This window comes from Anthonomus grandis, chromosome 6 (genome assembly GCF_022605725.1).
Source record: "Anthonomus grandis grandis chromosome 6, icAntGran1.3, whole genome shotgun sequence".
NCBI classification, from domain to species: Eukaryota; Metazoa; Arthropoda; class Insecta; order Coleoptera; family Curculionidae; genus Anthonomus; species Anthonomus grandis.
Genome location: NC_065551.1, coordinates 24,208,018 through 24,227,958, shown reverse-complemented (window position 1 = coordinate 24,227,958; position 19,941 = coordinate 24,208,018). Strand labels below are relative to the sequence as shown.

At 32.2% G+C, this 19,941-nt stretch overlaps 1 protein-coding gene across 3 annotated transcripts in view; it reads left to right on the top strand.

Moving 5' to 3' along the window:
* Nucleotides 1–19,941, top strand: part of LOC126737845 (protein gustavus) — a 208,221-nt gene that overhangs the window by 129,434 nt on the left and 58,846 nt on the right. Inside the window, exon 1 of one of the 3 annotated variants that reach the window (XM_050442907.1) lies at nucleotides 626–1,188. The exons of the other annotated variants lie outside the window; for them this stretch is intronic. Coding sequence (XP_050298864.1) covers nucleotides 1,070–1,188 — 119 coding nt within the window. The 5' untranslated portion in view covers nucleotides 626–1,069. Of the gene's footprint in view, nucleotides 1–625; nucleotides 1,189–19,941 lie in introns of those variants that run through there. 3 annotated transcript variants of the gene reach the window in all.

The following is a 19,941-nucleotide window of genomic DNA, read 5'->3' as shown; positions in this document are numbered from 1 at the left end:
ACCTTAGAACCCCTTTACATACATAGTGAATGCTTGCATGTATTCCGCGCTTGCACTTCAAGCCATATCCAACTACACAGGCCCTTTGTCACCGCGTATACCGCCTCTAACCAAATTACCAAGCCCCTAATTGAGCCTCTCCGATACATTAACCCCAGAGAGAGTTAATTTCCGATAATTCCGAAAATTCACCGGCATCGAAAGGTCGCTGTCATTGTAGATGCGCAACGACATTCTGTGTTCACAGTTTTAGATCATTTACCTTTGGCGTCACAATTTGTTTTTGTTGTTTTGCCCCGTTAAAAAATCAATTAGGCTTCGACTAATGTTCTTGCTGATACGTAGTGTGTAAAATACCTTGTTTTCGACAGTTAAAAAGCCATTATTGGCACAATTGCTGTTTATATCTCTTAATTATTTGATAGTTATGCATAACCTTTGAAGGTACGATGAACTGATTTTTAAGTTTGTATAAGAATTTTCCCTTTTTACTGTTTACCCTCTGTATGTGACACAGTGCGACAACGTTGGATTGTGGTGACATAGTGGGGACGTAGGCAACGTCGCGCCGTCGCGGTGGAGAGACCTCTCTCAACACGTCGTCCGCTCGAACGTTTTGCTCAGTGCGCTCTGCTGCGACAAGCGTACAGACGTCAAGCAACCTCCGCGTTTCGTTCTATCACGTATCCATCATCAGACAAACAATTTCGATTGTTTTCTGCCTTTTTTTGAGTCGCACAACTACAGCGTCAGGGCTGTTCTCCTCTCCTCCAGCATCATCCGCCCGCTACGTCTATTTATCTTTTTGAGAGGAAACACAAAAGGCGGACTTTACAAAACGGGAACAGATAAAAGCCGCATTGAGAGCGCACACAAAGAATCTCGGTCGTATTTGTATACTCGGCTTTAAATTCGAAAAAAAAATTCCTGTGGGACTCCCGTTTCTTTTTTGTCGTTTTATTTTTAAACTGCGCCCGTTGTAATCCGGTGAGTGGTGCATCTCGTATTGTACGGGACTATTCTTGTGTTATTTTTCAAGTTTTGAAGACGATGCTGGACTGTGTATAAAATGTGGGCTAGTGAAGAATTTGGATGCGAAGATAAAGAAAATTTTGGGCAACTGTTTCAAGCCTTGAAAGGAACTTTCGAGGGAGAGTGGAATACCATGAAATTTTGCTTGTATGACCCGTAAGTATCCCCTCTCTTGTTGTGAAGGAATTGTCTAATTACATTTACAAAAATTTACATTTGTATTAAACAGTTGGATCCAGTTTTAATCCAGGTTTTAGTTTTTAATCTAAAATAATCATGCATAACCTTTTGAAGTATGACATGTCATTTCTTAAGGTTCTCGCAAACTTGTCTGTTTAATGTTAGTACATAGGTCAGTTAATAAAAATGTTACGTTTTAGGGTCAAGTTGAGAGTCATGGCATAATAGTGATTGCAAATTCATAGTTCTGTAATCATGGTAATGTACTAAATGCTTAGGTTTTTCGTAATTCTATTCATAATATGAATGTAGTAAGTAGGCAAGATAAAGAACAGAATTTTTATAAAAAAAAACTAAAATTCTTAAGGTTCTAAAAATAAAATTGTCTAAAATAAATAACAAATATCAATTAAAACCATAATTACTCTGTTAAAAGTCAAAGAGTTTTCAAATCTAGATGTGATTTTCGGTAAAGAAACAAAACTAAATTGAAACATTGGTTAGCAATTAAGAAAAAACTACGTTAGAATTCATATGTTATGAATCCATCTGTAATATAAGAGTGATTCTGTGATTTTGGAGATCAGCTATCAGTTTTTTTTATCATGGCTCTTTTTCTGTACAGTTTGTATAAAGTTCCGCCTTTTTTTAGTTATCTTTAGGTTAAGTGGCTCTTTGTCTGCTACTTTTAATACTTTTTTTCAGATTTGCTGAGGTTTAGAATCAAGTATAACCGATAAATTCCAAGGATTTATTTTTTATAGATAGATAGATAGATTTATTCATAAATAGTGAATGAAATCTTCCTATAGGATTCAACTCTTAAAACCCCACAGTTTAGCATTACAAAATATATATTGCAATATAATTCACAAATAACTTATTATTATTAGTCATAACTTTAATGGATATGATGACTCTTCTGCACAGGTTTTATAAAATTTCCCATTTTTAAGTTATCTTTAGGTTTCATGGTTCTTTGTCTTCCACTTTTAATGTCTTTTGAGATTTGCGGAGGTTAAGTATTAGGCACAACCTACTAATAATTTCGATTATTTATTTTTCAATGTTTATAAATAATAAGGTCTTTTTGGTTTATTATATGCTATATTATGTATATTTTTGTCGGGTAATAAAACTAATAGGTTTTTGTTTATAGCTTCTATATGATTTGTCTAATATTCTATATTTTATTTTCTTCTTATAGGATTCAACTCTTAAAACCTCACAGTTTTACATTACAAAATATTGCAATATTTACAAATAACTTTATAAATTACTAGGCATAATTTTTATGGATATAATGATCCTTCTTCTGTATAGTTTTTTTTTTAATTCCCCGTTCTTTAGCTATTTTTATGTTTTATGGTTCTTTGTCTTCCACTTTTAATTGGTTTGCTGAGGTTAAGTATTAGGTACAACCCACCTATAATTCCGAATATTTATTTTTTAATATTCATAAATAATAAGGTTTTCTTGGTTTTGTAGATACTACCCTAATTTAACATTATAAAGTGATCCAACTCAATAGATATTTTTAATATACTTGGTTTAACTCCTAAAGAAAAACTATTTAGTGTGAAATTAAATTAATTTTATAATTCGCTGTTCTAGTCCTTACTATTATAATCATTCTTATTTTATTTTGGTATTTATCTTAGTACTGCCTTTATTGACCTGTCACTTTTCCCTATAGTTTAATTTTATTGTTTCTTTTTTATTAGGTTAGTTTGGTTTTGTTTAGTTAGTTGGTAGGCACTCCCTCGTTGTAATTACAATATTAATGTGTTTTGATTGGAGTTTAATTAAAATAAATTATTAAAAACATGTTGGCACAAAAGATCAGGTACTAATAGCTTGATATTTAGACATATTCTTCTTGCTAGGATATGCTATTTTATGTTTATTTTCTTTTATTGAACCTTTAACCCAGTTTAACGTTAGAAATTATTGCAACATTTACAAATAACTTAGCATAACTTTTATGGATATAATATGCCAAATATGTGTATTTATTTAAAATCAAATATACGATAGTTAGGCGTAACTTTAGTAGGTTTGCCATACATAATTGTAGTTTTTACGGTGTTTGTTTTTACTATGTAGATTCTGATCCCATCAGAATTTTCAATTCTTTCTGGATACCGCTTATGCAATTCTCAATTGGATTGAGATCGTTACTCTGGGTTGGCCACTTAATTACTTCAATTTTAATTTAAAAAAATGTTTTACTATTTGGGCAGTGTGCTTCGGGTCTTTGTCATGCTAAAATCTTCATTTGAGTGGCATATTTTTCTCTGCAAATGGAAGCATGCTATTAGGTAAAACTCAGAAGACAGAACTAAGATAGACATTTAGAGCTGTCCGTTATCTCTTTATAAATGGGCCCTATGCAAAAGCCCGAAAATGCACTCAAACCATGCAGTTGCTGCCTCTGTGCCTCACAATACCTAAGGTCTACTTTGGATCAAATTCCGACTAGCCTAAATTATACGTTCATCATAAAATAAAACGTTTTTACACCAATTTTGAGTCTAATCGAAGTGATTATATGCAAATTTAAGAGGCTATATCTATTTTTTGTGAAATAAAGGATTTATTTATTACTCTTGTTGCTGGAAGGTCATATTGTTTTAAATATCTTCGAATTATGTGAACTGATACATGTTTTCAAACGTTTTCTTCCTCCCGGTATGTTTTAATGGAAACAGCGTCTTAAACAAATTTTCACTTGCCAACATTTTTAATTGAATATTTATTCTCGGTGTTTTGCTGCTATTCTATCATTTTTGGGCAAAGTAAACTTTTGCTAATACGAAACGTCTTAATGGTCTTCGATATTGCCAAGCGGTTTTAAGAACTAATTGTCTTGAAATTGTTGTTTGCTTAATAACACTTTGATATTTTTTAATTATTAATTCTCTTGAACAGCCCAATGAATACACCTAGACATAGTAAAATACTAATATTATATAATTTAAGAGACTTTCTTAGGTTATCTAATTTTTATTTAAATTTATGGAAGACCCGCAATTCTCAAAAAATAAAGAGTTTTGGGAGATTTTCTCTTTCAGGCTTTTTTTTATTTAATTTCAATTATTTAAGAAATTTCAATTTTTTTCACTCAAACAATTTACAACTGCCTGTCAGAATATGTACTTTTTTTAAATTTTAATTTCACATTTTTTTTTATATCTGCATTTTTCTATCAAACTAATTGTTTTTTTTTCTGTAAAAACGGTAAATTTTTGAAAAATCAATTAGTTTTCAACTAAAGACCCTTTTAAAAATAAACCGAAAGGCTTAAGATCCAAAAATGTGTCCGTTAAAAAGTACTCTAGATTGCGTGCATAACTTTTAAGTATACAGCTGTGATTTTTCTAAGAAAACTTTAATAATCCTTTTTTAAATGTCGTTTGGCAAACTTTTTAAGTAAAACTACTCTGAAACAACGTAAAAGTCCTATCTGGAAGCCAAAGTTGTCAAAGAAGTTTCATCCGACCCGTATTCCTTTAGGAGTGTTTGGGTGTGCTCCATTTGAGGGTCACTTAACTCAAACTGACGTTGGCTTTCGGATGTGATTAAACCCTGGGGGAGCCTTAAAAGGAATCCTACTCTGAAATGAAAAATATACTAAAGGCGAACCCTTTTTAAATTACTTTTTTACTACTTTAAGTTTGGGTCGAACGGATTTACTCGATTTGCTTGTGTAAAAACTTTTATTCATTCCACTTTAAACTTGTTCGTGCATTCGGGTGTATTAGCAACGATATAATAATCGATAGAGATATATTCCAAGGAGATATAATTGCTTAAGCTAAAACCCCGCTAGCTCTCCCCAGTCCAAAATCTCCTTAATAACTTATGAATATAAATTGGTTCATTTCGCCTGATACATATATTCCAGGATCGAATTCGCCATAATTCGCACACCAGCACTAATTTGCTACTTAATGGCCCAAGCATCTACAGATAAGATCCTTCGGATAATTGTCGCTCTAATTAATTAATGGGATAATCATGTTTCTCATCTATAGGAACGGAATTAGCTAATTTCGTGACCTAATATTATATAGAGTGTAGAGAGAAAATACAATTTATTTAATTGATATTTTGTGGTAAATGTTGATTTTGAATTTTCTGATTATTTTTGGAATTATATTTTGAACTGGTGGTAATGAAACTAGTTAGTTTTCATGAGAAGATATTAGCAAAAACATATATAGAATTAAAGAAAAGTATAATATGTATATCAATTCTAAATTTTCTTCCCTTTGAGGCACATACTGAGAAATATACAATTGACATGCATAACCTTTTGAGGTATGACATGCCAATTCTTAGGTCAGGTAATAAATATATAATGTTTTAGGGTCAAGTCAAGGGGCAATATTTATTACAAATTATGGTTATATAGTATATACCGATACATTTTGTGCTATGTACGTAATTCTATTAAAAATATGCATGCATTAAGTAGGTCAGTAAATGTTTTGATTGTTACCCTAATATGGTTTAAGACACTGCACATTTTGTCTTTTTTTAGATTTCTAAAGATTTATCTTATACTTTTAGTTGATTTGTTAAATCACATTGATTTTTGCAGGACTTTGTGGAAATCTTAGTAAATGATTGCTTTCCATCTATGTTTATATCATCCTGCATAGTGATCCATAGGAACAGAGTACGAGAGAACTATATGCCGTTTGCATTTAGATTGGCTGACTATATCTCAATGCAATAAATATATTAAATTGCTTTTGCATAATATTAGTTTATAGGTCATGCTTCACCCTATTGGGATTTATATGCAAATGAGTAGTATTGAGGAGATTTTACCGTGGAAAATTGTCTATTTAAATTTGGAATAGTAAAAATTACCTCATTATTACATCCGTCGCGGTGATTACATCGAATCAAGGGAATCCGTGATTACGTGTAATTATTTTTTTTAATTTACCAACTAACCTGGCTATATCTCTCCTTGTTTATTGTACTAAACTGGAGGGATATAATAATCATTATCGCAAACAATAGGAAGTACGTATTTCATTGACAAACAATAAAGTATTGTCTTGTAACAATGGCGATTAAACAATAAATAAACAAATATGAGGAGGGAAAATGCCTGTATGTTTTATGGTTTTTACCACCCGGTTTTCTTTGTCTCTTTCCAACTTATTTGCTTTGTTGCACTGCAAAAAAAAAACACAATTTAAAAATAAATAACTTCAACTAGTTGTTAAACAACATTATAATTTTTTCTGTGTAAAAAGTTGTGTTATGTATGGTCACAGATTCAAAGGAAGTTAAAGAGATCATTGATTGAAAGCCTAATAATTAAAGAAAATATATCACAGATAAAGTTTTAGCATGAATGTATTACATAATTCACACTATAAATGACATTAAAATTTAACTTTTGAATTTCTTCAGAGGTATTTTGGATTGTATTTTTTTTGTTTATTAGCATGTGCTGAACCAATAGGTTATTCTTGTTTAGTCATTAGTCATTCTCGCTTCTTGTCTTTTAATTATTTGTAAATAGTTATAGTATATAATATATAGCATTTGCCCATCTTAAAATAAAACATTCATATTGGTATTCATACAGAGCCATACCATAAATTATAATAATGGCCATACTTATCCAAAAACTTGCTCAGATTATATTGTACATCAATTAAATAAATTAATTTATTTGGAGGATATGTTAATATTTGTGCTATATTATAATTTTCTATTAATTGGACGAATAAGTGCTGTTCTGTTATGTTATTTTAATGCAAATTTTCATAACACTCTGTGCATTTATTCAGGTTTAATTTTTTAGATAATATAACCTAAAATGTGTATCATAGTTATTTTCTAATAAAATTTCATCAAATGTTGGCTATCAACTTATATTAAGGTCTAAGTTTTTTTATCTGGTCTCCAAAAGAATACTGTTTTAAAAATTCCCCAAAGTTACCAATTGGTTTGCAAAAATCATCTTCTCAGTTAAAACGTTTTGACCAGTGTTTTTATTGTTGCAACAAAAGCATAACCGCTCTTATGGTATCTGGCCAACCCTGTACAAATTTAAATCGATTACTTGATCTTCCTTGCTTATCAATGATATTGCACCTTTTTTAATCTTGGCCATCCATATTCCCAGTGAATCAATTGATAATGCACAGTAGTATTATATGCCATTACGCTTAATGAACTTTGAGCTGTTAAGGAAATTAAATAAATTATCCATCAAATAATAAATCTCAGCAGTGTGAATCGCTTCATATTTTAAATCACCTTCACGTTATGAACAGAAAGTTTCAGTGACAGCTGCCATTTAGTGGCTAAATTGATAAATTGGACTGCAACACTAACCATCATTGCTAAAAAAGTGTAAATAAAATTGAAATATTTTCCCCTAAGCTTATATGTCAACTTGAAAAGCTTGCTTCAGATACTCCATTAATGCAGATTTTCGTTTGGTAAATTCAATTTTATTTTTTATTATTGCATTTCTGGTGTTTCCTAAGGAACATCAAGAATATGGTACATCAAGAATAGCAGAAATAGATTTCCCATTAATAACAAAGTGATATGAAGTGGGCTTCTTGTCAGTGTACTGCGTAGTTAACTATTTTATAACGGCTATAGTACTATTACCTTGATCACAAATACACAGATCTTCATGCGGTATTTGACGGCAAATCTTTAATGCAGTTAATTATTAGGTTTTTTAAAACCTCTATCTTAACTGTTTGTGTAAAAAATAGCACACTGGCATTGATGCATATGGTTTTTTAAGACCTCGAGTCATGAATAAAAGAGCATGTTTTATTTGGTGGGAGTTTTTACCTATAGAGCCTGGGTCTTTAAACCCTGAAATTCTTTGATTGGAGTTTTAATAAAGTAGTGCAGAACTTTGATATATTTCATCAAACATCAAGACACAACAACGATCTAGCTCACTCATAGACTCTGCCTGCATATTAAGGTGTTCCAAAATTGGTCTGATTTGTCCACAATTCAAAGGTATATCGGAGAGTATAGCTTTAAGAGTTCTTGGATATGGTAAATGAAGTGTAGTGCCCTAAGTACTTGTAAAGTCGTGGACTGCGTTTAAGAATTAGTGGGCAGAGGCTTTGTCTTTCACTGACCTAAGAAGCCAGCTATTCATTTAGCCCATGTTGTCTGCACTAAGGAATCCTAAGTCTAGAGTACTTACTTCATTCCAAAATCTATGTCTTTTTATACGCTAATTCCACAAGAAATAAAACTTGAAATTACGGTAAATAGAGAGCCATTAATTTCTAGACCCACGAGGCGACGCGATGCCTTGCTACAACTAAAAATAAAAAAGTCAACGTGAGAACTAAAGCTTCACTGACGTCACGACTGTCAAATCTTCCTAATGCCAAGTCACCTTAAGATGCCTGTTGTCCGAAATTCCGCTTTGGGTTCAATCAAGTTTCATGGGCCTAATTTAGGCACTACTAAACCCCAAAAGGTTGCAAATACTTTGAGACCGCAGCAAATGCATGACACTGCCCGTTGGCCACGAACTTAATAAATCTACCTGGACTGCTAATGCATATGGCCACCATACCTAAAAATGACCGCTGCCTGGTGGCCACCATTATTATATTCCTTTTGATGTTGGTCACTCTGAACATTTTCAGTGTTACCATCAAAAAATATATTAAATAACGGTAATGAAGTTGACGAAACTGACGTTTGATGTGTGACCTCTCACTAAATTTATTTTTTTCATTGACGTTGTTTTTAGAACATCATTGGGATTCTAAAATCACAACTTGACACGATCACTCGATATGACTGATTCTAAATAACATTTTCAATCGTGAGTATTTAATTTTCGTTGGACCAACGTGATGGTTAATACATCCTGTGACAGTACATCCTACTGGTCCTCCAGAAGCATCCTTTTTTTAAAATGGACTCGTGGAAACATCTATACAGGAGGCAACGAATTCATCTTATTTAAAAGGGATGCCCATATAAAAGCGTCTATCCAAATTTGCCAACAACACTTTTATTACAAAGAGACAACCACGAACTTAATAAATAAACCTGGACTGCTAATGCATATGGCCACGATACCCAAAAATGACCACTGCCTGGTGGCCGCCATTTTTATAGTGGTTGTGTCCTTTTGATGTTGGTCACTCTGAACATTTTTAGTGTTGCCAACAAAACATATATTAAATAACGGTTTTGAAGTTGACGACGCTGACGCTTGACGTGTGAGTATAACGTATTGCCTAGTTTTTGGCGATTTGTAAATGACACGTTTGGATATATCGTCTGCATCAGGCGATATAGCTTCCTCCTTATTTAATACGTGTATCACCATCCTTATTTAAACATATTTAGTTCACAAAACCGAAATATTGATGTGAATTGTCTGTCTGTGCTGTTTATTGTAGAATAATAAGTGCATGCATCTATCCCAAGTTAATTGAAACTTTATCTTATTTTAGATAAGTATTTCTTTATTTCGTAGATTATAACGAAATTCTTAAAGAAGCACAAGAAAAATCTCAGATCTAACGCAACTATCTTAAATTTGTAACTTTTATTTTGTTTTTGTAATCGTAACCTCCCAAAAACTTTAATTGTTTTGTTTCCCTACAATTGGCAAAACTATTGGAAATTTATCAGAGTGACCAACATCGAAAGAACACAATCACGCAAAATGGCGGCCACCTAGTAGTGGTCATTTACTTTTCATTGAATTGGCAGTCTAGGTATATTTATTAAGTTCGTGCTGTTGGCAGCAACAGATCAATACTTGCCGATCTATTGGCCGACGTGCGTCGCGTGACGTCACATCGGGTTGCATTCGATTCGAGACCCTGTTTGGCAGTAAAGTTTAGCTACCATCAGCGTCCACTTATCATTTTATTCTTACGAAAATACTTAAAATTACTTTCCGATAAATCTCGCTGCACGCCAACCCCGCTGCCAGTTTAGGCTTGGATGGGAGGTTAATTATGTATGTTATGAGGGTAGTTTATGAGTTTAACTTGTTTATTTTTGTAAATTTTATATTTTTGGTTTATTATAAAATATAGGGGGTTCGTGCACTTATGCTCCCTGGCAGCAGCCGCCACTGCCTAATCTCCCAGTAAATTTAAGTCATTTGGTCATTTCCGGAAGATTATTCCTTATTTAAATTAAAATCTGATGCTCTTGTTGATAAAAAGGAAAATTTCTATGACAAAAAAACCGTTAAGTGTCTAGTGGTTTCTGTCTAAAGCCCATTTTAACTCTTAAGAGCCCTTTCACTCTACAATCACATCAAGTCAGTCTCAGTCGGGAGGATGTGGGTCCGACAAACGCTCAGCTCGCACGGCATCTCTCAAGTTGTCCGAAGCAGCCAGAAGGCATGTGGTGGTTAAAATAAGTTCAGTGGCCTCCCGTCGAGGTTCTCCGGTCTATTTTTACCATTGCACAGGCCAGGTTTCACTTCTCGCTCTTTTTTCAAGTCCCACGAGAGTAAGCGAGAACACTAGAGACCCACCAGCCTCGTTCTAAAGGCAAAAAGGACGACTCTCACATGGTTTTCAACGCGTTGGGATTTTTTTTGTTTTGTTTTTTTTTTAATTTGTAAATGCGCTTTGGTTTTTCTTGCATTTCGACAACTCAGCAGTGATCCTTTAATTGATTGACAATCATCGTTCGCACCTTTGTTAACGTGTTAATATAGGGACTTAAAACTAATTAATTTATTTTTAGCAGTACAGCCCAACAGGATAAACCATTTACAAAGCTGAAGGTTACCATATTGTTTTAATAATTTTTAAGATATATCTAATAAACCTACATACATACAACGTACATGAACTAATATGTTCTTCGCAACATCATGGTATAAACTATACTTTATAGTAATAATTCTAAACTTATATAAAAATAAGCACCCACAAACTATTAACCCTAAAAAAATATATATTTGTATACCTAAATCTCAAAGAGAGGAAAAAATCAAAAATAATACTAACATCAAAGTTAGTTGGCTAATCCCAAAAACGCTCTTATAACTTCAGCACCAGAGCATACACTATATAAATCACAAAATTGTGAAATTCTATTAGCATTATTGCATATTACATACAGAGGTAAATATAAGAGTATATTCGTATTTGCCTTGGTACAGTAAACGGTTTTAATATTCCTAGAATTTAGTCGTGGTACACAAAAATTTAATTTTTCTAGCAATTCACACATTCTAGAACAGTCAATATCCCCACGCAGAATTCTATGCAACAACACAACTGAAACTTTGTTTCCTGCATTCAAGAGACCCCACGGAGACTCGAGTTAAAAGCAAATTATATGAAATGCCCTGTGGAGGGTAAAAACCATCAACTTTATAGGATAGATACTTGAGAAACTTTCGTTAAATTTTTCTATCGAATAGTTACGAATTTCATAGTACGGGCTCCATATAACAGAAGCGTATTCAAGTTTAGAGCAAAGCTAAAAAAAGGTTTTTATTGCTTCTATGTTATTAAAACCTTGACAGTTGCATTATTAGAGTAATCATTTAGAATATCATTATCCAGCCGGTTTAGAGGTTATAATTGAGGAATTAAGTAATATTGATAATAAGGGGCAAAATTGTTACAAACAATACATTAACTATGAACAATTAAAACAAGATGCTTAATTAATACATCGGAAGTTTTTGTGTTTTCGTGAAAACCTAGATCAAATGACATAGTGATAGCAAAAAAAAATAAGGATCGGATTTACAAAAGTCTAGTTTTTCAATGTAAAGTTGTATTATATATTGGAACATAAATAGTCTTAACACTCATACGAAACAATTGAAACTTTTTAATAAAAAATTACCAGCCTCAAATTTTGTCCATACAAGTCCAAGAGACTAATAAATTTAGACTATTAGGCTACAACATAGAAATATTAGACCATGTAGAATGCGATAGAGCATCCAGAGGAGTAGCTCCATTATATAGAGAAAATTTTCCTCATGAAAGAATAAACATACACACTACCCTATATCAACATACATATAAGCTAAAACTAGTATACAAGGTGTTACAAAATAGGATGCTGATCCTTAGGGGTGTTAATCCTAATATCCGAACTTCTTAATTTGTAGGGTGTTAAAATCAGGTTTTTCATCATAACTTGAATAACTTCCTAGATATGTCTATGAAATTTAGCACACACCCTCTGAGTATCAACAGCCCTTTTTCGATATAGATTTTTTAAAGTTAAACCAGTGGCGTCTGTACAGGAACGTAGACCAAATATTTCTTTTAAATGTTATGTACGGCACAGTACTTAAATGTTAGTCCATATTCATTTTTAAGCAAATTTGATTTTTTGACTTTTTTTCATCCAACATGCGAATAATTAATTTAGAGTGTGTGCTAAATTTCATAAACATATCTAGGAAGTTACTAAAGTTATGCTGAAGAAAGGGTTTTTCTCTTAAAATTTTATCACCCTGTAGCTCAAAAGGTAAGGAGTTTAGGAGATTTAGATTTTAGAGCTTTATTTGAACTTTTCTTCTTAAAATCAGCCTCTTATTCGGTAAAACCCTGTATTTACTATCGGATAAATATCCCACAAGCCGACATAAATAATTTATTAGAACAACTTCCTACGCCTTTCATTCTAGTAAGAGACCTTAATACACACAATCCTATCTAAGGATAAGATCACACTGAAGCCCGTGGAAGAATGATCAAACATATTGAGAGAATCAACAACTATTTTTATACAATGATGAATCTCCAACCATTATTTGTTCTAGCCTCTCATCCTTTTCTAGCTTAGACCTCACTATTTGCAGTCTTAATCTCTCCACAAAATTTGAATGGAGCGTCCTAGATGCCACTTATAATAGCTATCACTTTCCCACTTTACTCAGCATTCCAAATTAGAATTTTGCTTCTATCAATACTATTAAATACAACCACAGTAAAACAAATTGGACAAACTTTAGGCTTAAATTTAAACCACCAGATATACATAACCTCTAGACATACAAACCTACAAATCTATTTTAGAAACATACATAAAAAATAAACCTCCCTCTTGTCCATCTACAATCAGTTCCTTGGTGGAACAAACCAGCAGAAGGGAAAAAAGTGCTCAATCTATTTAAACGTTACTCCACAACTGAAAATTTTATTAACTTAAAAAAACTAAGACCAAATCCAAAAACACTTACTTCTTCAATTAATTACTAATACTTCAACCAAAGACACTTGGGACAAAATACGTCATATCAAAGGAATATTAAATCGAAATATCCCTATCCTAATAGAAAATAACTTTTGGATTACAAATAAACGACAAATGTCACAGATCTATGCAGAGCATTTTGCAAATGGTTATAACATTGCACTCATGACGTAGAAAAAACTTTAGTTTTGGTCAACATTATTGAAAAGAATACCATCATATAGTCGATCAGAAGCCTTCGGGAAATCCGTATAGACCACGTCAACTTGTGAACTGGCATTTATTGTCCTCGATATATGTTCTGTAAGATAAATTAAGTATGTAACAATATTATTTTGCGTTGATCTAGCAGCTGTGAGAATTTTAAAGGAAATCCGCAAAAACATTGGTAATACCCTGAGGGTTAGTTAACAATTCTCCTTTTTGCACTAATTTACAAAAGCTATGAAATGTCAATTTTAAATCGGCTCGCATGCTTTCTTCAGTTTTGTCTATATGACAGATCAATATGCCTTTTAATTTTAGAACGCAATTCTTTAAATTTGGCTAAATCGTAAAGATAATTTAAAAAATTTTCACACACCATGCTTCCTTTTAATCATTATAATATTGCTGCGGAAACCCATGGCGGATAGGTTCGTCTTCGATTTTCAGTTTCTGGAATATGCCTATAAAGAGGAATAAATTTTCTGATATAAATAAAAATCATGATGTCTGTTGTTATACAATAAAATAGAAATTTAAAAAAATATACTGTAAATACAAAATCTTTATGCGCATTTATAGTGAACTTAGTGCAATTACTTTGCTGTCAAAGAAGCCTATTTATTAGATTTGCTTAATCTTGAACCAAATGGCGTTCTCACACATGTTCCCCTTGCACCTCGATACCCACCTTTAACCTGAACAAACACCAAAATTCTACCTCCAGTGATAATCATTTATCAAACATTCTTAGGAGCCATTTGGTTGCCTTTTGTGTCCCGTCTCGTACGTTCACCTTATACAGGGTCTTTTGGGGTTTCAATAGACTAATAGCTCGATTCTCTACCTACGTCTGATGCACCATTTAAAAATCCTACCTATATCGAGTTTTGTTTGCTGTCTCTTTTTCTCCGCGTGAGAAGGTTTTATTCGGGTTAGGAGTTTTTGTATAGCTAACTGATATATTTAAAGATTAATTTGAAATTAGGCTTTAAACAGAAATTGCTTCAGGCAGGACTTTAAAAATTAATTTTTTGTAGCACTCGCTCTTATCACTCACATTTAAGTAGAAAGTCTGTTCTTTTACAATATCCAGAAGATCTTTAAACAATAAAAAGTTGCTTTGAAACCAGCATTTTAACGCAAAAAAAGCCTATTTTAATTAAAGTAAAAAAAAATTAAGAAGTTGGAAACATTAAAATTGCCTTTTATGTTTTTAACGGAAAGTAAGAATGTTCACAATTTTTTAACTTCAGAAGATTTATTGTAAGTGCTTTGAATAAATATAAAAGGACTTAAATAAATTAAATAATTAAGAAAAGCAAATATATATATATAGGTATATTTAAATTGTGTGAAAAAATTTAAAAATGAAGTTTTTAACGGAAAATAGGGATTAGCAAAACTATTCAACTATGCATCAAAGAAACGCTGATTTTAAATTCAGGAAAAAAAATGAAATTGCCTGACAAATATAGAAAATGAGTTAAAATAATTAAAAGTGCTTCCAAAATGTGCAAAAATATACTAGGACTTGGACCTAAATTAAAAATGAAAGACATTAAGAGAAAGCACTCAAATTGTCTGGAAAAATTAGGGAATAACTTTAAATGGTAAAAAAATATATAAAAGAACCATAAAGAAAGTGTAACATCCTTAGTGTAAAATGGAGCGAAAGTGTTGCAGGTTGAGAATTCCATATAAATGCCACATACACCGAAATGACACGTTACAATAATTAAATAAATGAATAAATAAATCAATTAAATCATTAAATGAAAACAGCAGTCTTTTTTTTACGACTCTACCCTAACTCAGTTTTATTTTTCCTCCCACTATGTTATGTTTGCATCATATGTATATATATATATATTATTTTTGCAATAAAGAGAGGAAAGTAAGTATTTTAATCCCGAATATACAGCAAAGGATTGTTAAGATGTATATATATTTCTTTAAAACACCACAATTCAAAAGACGAAACAAAAAAGGTCATAAGTAAACTTAACGGCGACTACTGTTAAAATCGATCAAACTATGCACCAGTGATACTAGTAGCTGCGATATTTGTTTATTTAATTTTAAACTATATGTCATATAATATGTCATTTCCAGCCCTAAAGATGGGCTAAATAAAGATCAAAACGTCAGCATTTCTTCTGAAATAAAATCAGTTTTATTTGAGGTCCTAAACCTACGACACTTTATTGTCTCCATAACACAAAAGAACTCTGTTTAAGAAATAATGATTTTAAATGACTGACTCTACAATTTAATTACTTGAAAAAATTAAGGAATAAGTTGCGGATAATAATAAGCGGAAAAATAAGATGTAGCTAAAAAAATGAAAGAAGTTGAAGAATGGAAGACAAAACAAACCACTGAACTTGCCTGGAAAAATTATAAAATAACTTAAAAGACCTAAAACCACTTTGCCTCAAAGAAATAGTGAAATTACTTTAAATAGTTAAAACCAATACAAATAACAAGAAAAAGGGCAGTTTAAATTCCTGGAAAAGTTAGGAAAAATTCTTTCATTGCCTAGAAGAAATAAAAACCTTAAATTGCATAGAAGAAATTTAAAACAATTTTAAAGGCCTGATAATGATTTAGTCACGGGTATATACACATAAGGTATTTTGCATTAATTGGATTAAAAATATGTCAGAAAGATATTAAAACCACAATGTTTGCAATTCATATAATAAAGATTCCTTTAAAGTGACACAAATGACACAATGGGTTGGTAACTTTTTAACTACACCACTGGGGTATAAACTGTAGAACTCTGTCACTGGAGGTTTTCAGTTTTATATATATATTGTTCTACGTACTACATTTTTTTTTTAATAAACTTCCTTATTTCTGATCTAGTTTTTTAGACCTAAGCCAACTGCCGAAACTATCCAGGTTTCCTCTTATAAATTTTGCTTTTTTTAAAAATTAAGCACACATGCTGGTGATATGGATGTGGATTCATTTTATATGGTACACTTAGTATAGTTTTACCTATTTTGATCATAAATTTGCCGTTCCAGTAAAAAATGATGGTCTTTCGAACAAATGCCAGAATTTTTCTTTTTAAAAGAAAAAAGCAATTTTGCAAAGAAATTTAAAAAAATGTAAATCTCGGTTTAAAAAAAAAGCTGCAACTTAGTAAAAGTGGGGATTTTATTAGCAATTACATCAAAAAACGTTAAAAAATTAAAAAAAAAAATATTGGGTGAAAATTCCCATATTTGACAAAACTAAGTCACTTCTCAGTGTGTTTATAATACTAGTCACTTAACTGTAAAATAAATTTCCAGGATTTCTAAATATTCTAAATATAAGCCTGTCTTGCCAAAGGTAATATTTTAGTAATGTACTTATAGACTCTAATAAAGTATCACAAGATCTGATTTAAATTATTTCGTAACTATCATTTTTACATGAAATAATCATTTACCTTTATCCCCATGAAAGTTTACTATAAAAAATATTAGCGGTAAAAAAGATTAATTTACAAAATATTAAACGTTTAGCATAATTCCGGAAATACAAAAGTAGTCAAGTTTCTAAATCAGTAATATAAATTACCCCAACCCACGTACAAAAAAATCCTTGGACTTCCTCAATTACGAAATGGTTAAAATTTAAAAAAAAAAAACCTTGGCAATAAAACTTATTATATAGACAACTTTCTTTTGACACAATAAAGCACACACCCTATACTCGAGACGTAAACGGAGAAATCGCTTAACTATTAAGCCGCCTAACATTAAGTCATATTTGCATTAATTCCATGTAAGTATAATATGATTCAAATAGAGACATTTCGTGTGTGTGTGGGCAGGCCAGACCGCAACAATACCCTTTACTATATAGGCAAAATAGACAATAAAAAATGTAAAAGTAGATATATATGTCGGCCAACAGTACGCTACTGACCTTATTTCCTTTTGCGGACGCACTTTCAACGAAACATAATCGAATTAAACAATATGGTTGCTATATAATAACAATTCGGGCTTATGTAACAATTACCAATTATCATTATCTTTGTATATTATTTAATTCGCGGGAATTATTACGACTACAAGGCGAAAACAACAAAAAACTGGCCAGTGCTGAAATCGAAACCAATGTTACTATTACCAGTCACTTTTACCAGGAAGCGACCACGTGTGGGTAGAATAATATTTAAAAAAAAAACAGTGATTTAGTAGGAAAATTAATTTGTTTTTCACACTCTATAAGAATTACGTCACACATTCCACATCACATGTGACCCATAAATTGATTTCTTCCACCTTTCTCACTCCGTAGTTTCCTTTCAGTGTCAACCCCGAGACAGCTGAAGACTCCCTTATAAAACCATATGACCATATTATTTTTTTCTTCTCTTTTGTATTAACATAAGGCCCTGCCTTGATCCGAACCAGACATACGACCGTATGTTTGTACCTGCTCCGAGATACACACACACATACACAGCCAAAGAGACCGGCGAACAAAGATTGTCCTTGAAAGCATCCTGTTAAGGTCACTCGGAGTAAAATCTGGTCTGCGGTCTGGCCGTGTCTCTCCCTCTTCATCTTCTCTTTCGTCTTGGGTGTTTATAAATATGTTCTTGAAAAATTGCTTATGTGTTGGAATGTAGGGAATTCCAACTATCGTGGATAAAGTGGAGTCATTTTATTTGCTGTCTGGTATTATAAGAAGAAAGGGGAATTAGGCAGTATATGTTAATAGCCAGCCATCATCACTATATCAAAGGTTCGTTGAAAATATTAATGTCAGTTGACTGAAAAGTGGTCATTTCATTGTCGTTCATCCTAACTTCACTTTTCTACCACTTTCGGTGAAGTGAACTAGGGACCCAAGCTGAACGATCATATGCCAACTCGTTTTACAAGACTGGAACTCTTGGAAGAATACTTTCAGTTTAGCCATAGTGGGTCTTCTGTTGATCTCTTTTAGTTTTATGTAAGGTGATAGTAGCCATTTGTAAATGTCGGTTATAAAAGCACAAGGTTGCAGTATTCCAATGAAACATGGTTTTCTGTAGCAAAGAATTGAAATATTTATTGACTTAGAATATATACGTTTGGGAATTATGTATAAAATAACATATCTTGTAAATAGCAGCCACGGCTTTACTGGCATATCTGTCCTGCTGAAACCACATGTCGTCTCAATTATAGCTTCCAAGTGAGCCACAAGAAACTGTGTTATCATAGCACGATAATATTAACCATTCACCTTTACTGCATTACCTTCTTCGTTTTCGATGAAAAACTGTCCAGTTATTCCTCCAAGTCATAATTACACGTTATGGATACATTGCTTTCTAAAAAAAATCCATTGCGATAAAAATGGGTCTTATCATTGAAAATGCTTTAGTTTGCAAAATCAACAGTTTCCTTAAGTATTCATTTGGTGAATTTTCTTGGCTGTTCATGATCTGCTAGCAGAACTTGTTGAGTCAGTTTGATTTTGTAGGCATACAGCTGTAAAGCTGTAGTGAGAATTTGCTGAAGAGTGCCTGTTAAAAAGTCCAATTTTTATACCCGATGACGAATTGATGTTTCTGACCTTTCTGTCACATTTTTGTGAACTGCAGTTGTTCCGAATAACTTCTACGAGTTCGTATCATATCTTTCAGATCACTAACGGAACCAGTACTTATTTTTACACTAGATGATTGAGGAACATTATTTCGACCGAACATTGGACCCACTTTACTAATTGTCGCATTTAAACTTTGACCATTTTCATAATAATATTTGACAATCAGGACTCGCTGTTCTCCAGCTTCATTCTGAGTCTGGCGAATTTCGCGGGTTTTTGACAGGCAATTTTTATTTTGCACATTCGCATATTTTACCTATACACATAAAGGCGAAATTCGTCTGCGCGAAAAAGTGGATATTCGCAAAAAAGTTATAACAGTTTCAACTATTTTGCGAATTTCTTCTGCTGTCAGTTGTCGTTAATTGTCAGTTTTTTCTTTGTTATCTTATGATTTGTTTATTTTAACCTTTAAATAGAAAAAGATAAACGGTTGTTTTTTATTCAGAGATTTTAACTATTTGTTTTGTGGTGTGTGAGCTCTGTGCAAAAACTAACATAAATAACAAAGTTCAGGAACAATAAGCAATAATGGAATACGAAGGACCTAGATGGTGATACCCAAGTAACATAAAGTACATTATGGAAGGCTATAAATAATATTTTCTGTTGTTTTGTAGATTTATTGTGACATTTGTAAGAAAATGGTCAAAATTAGCTCCATGTGCCAATATTTTC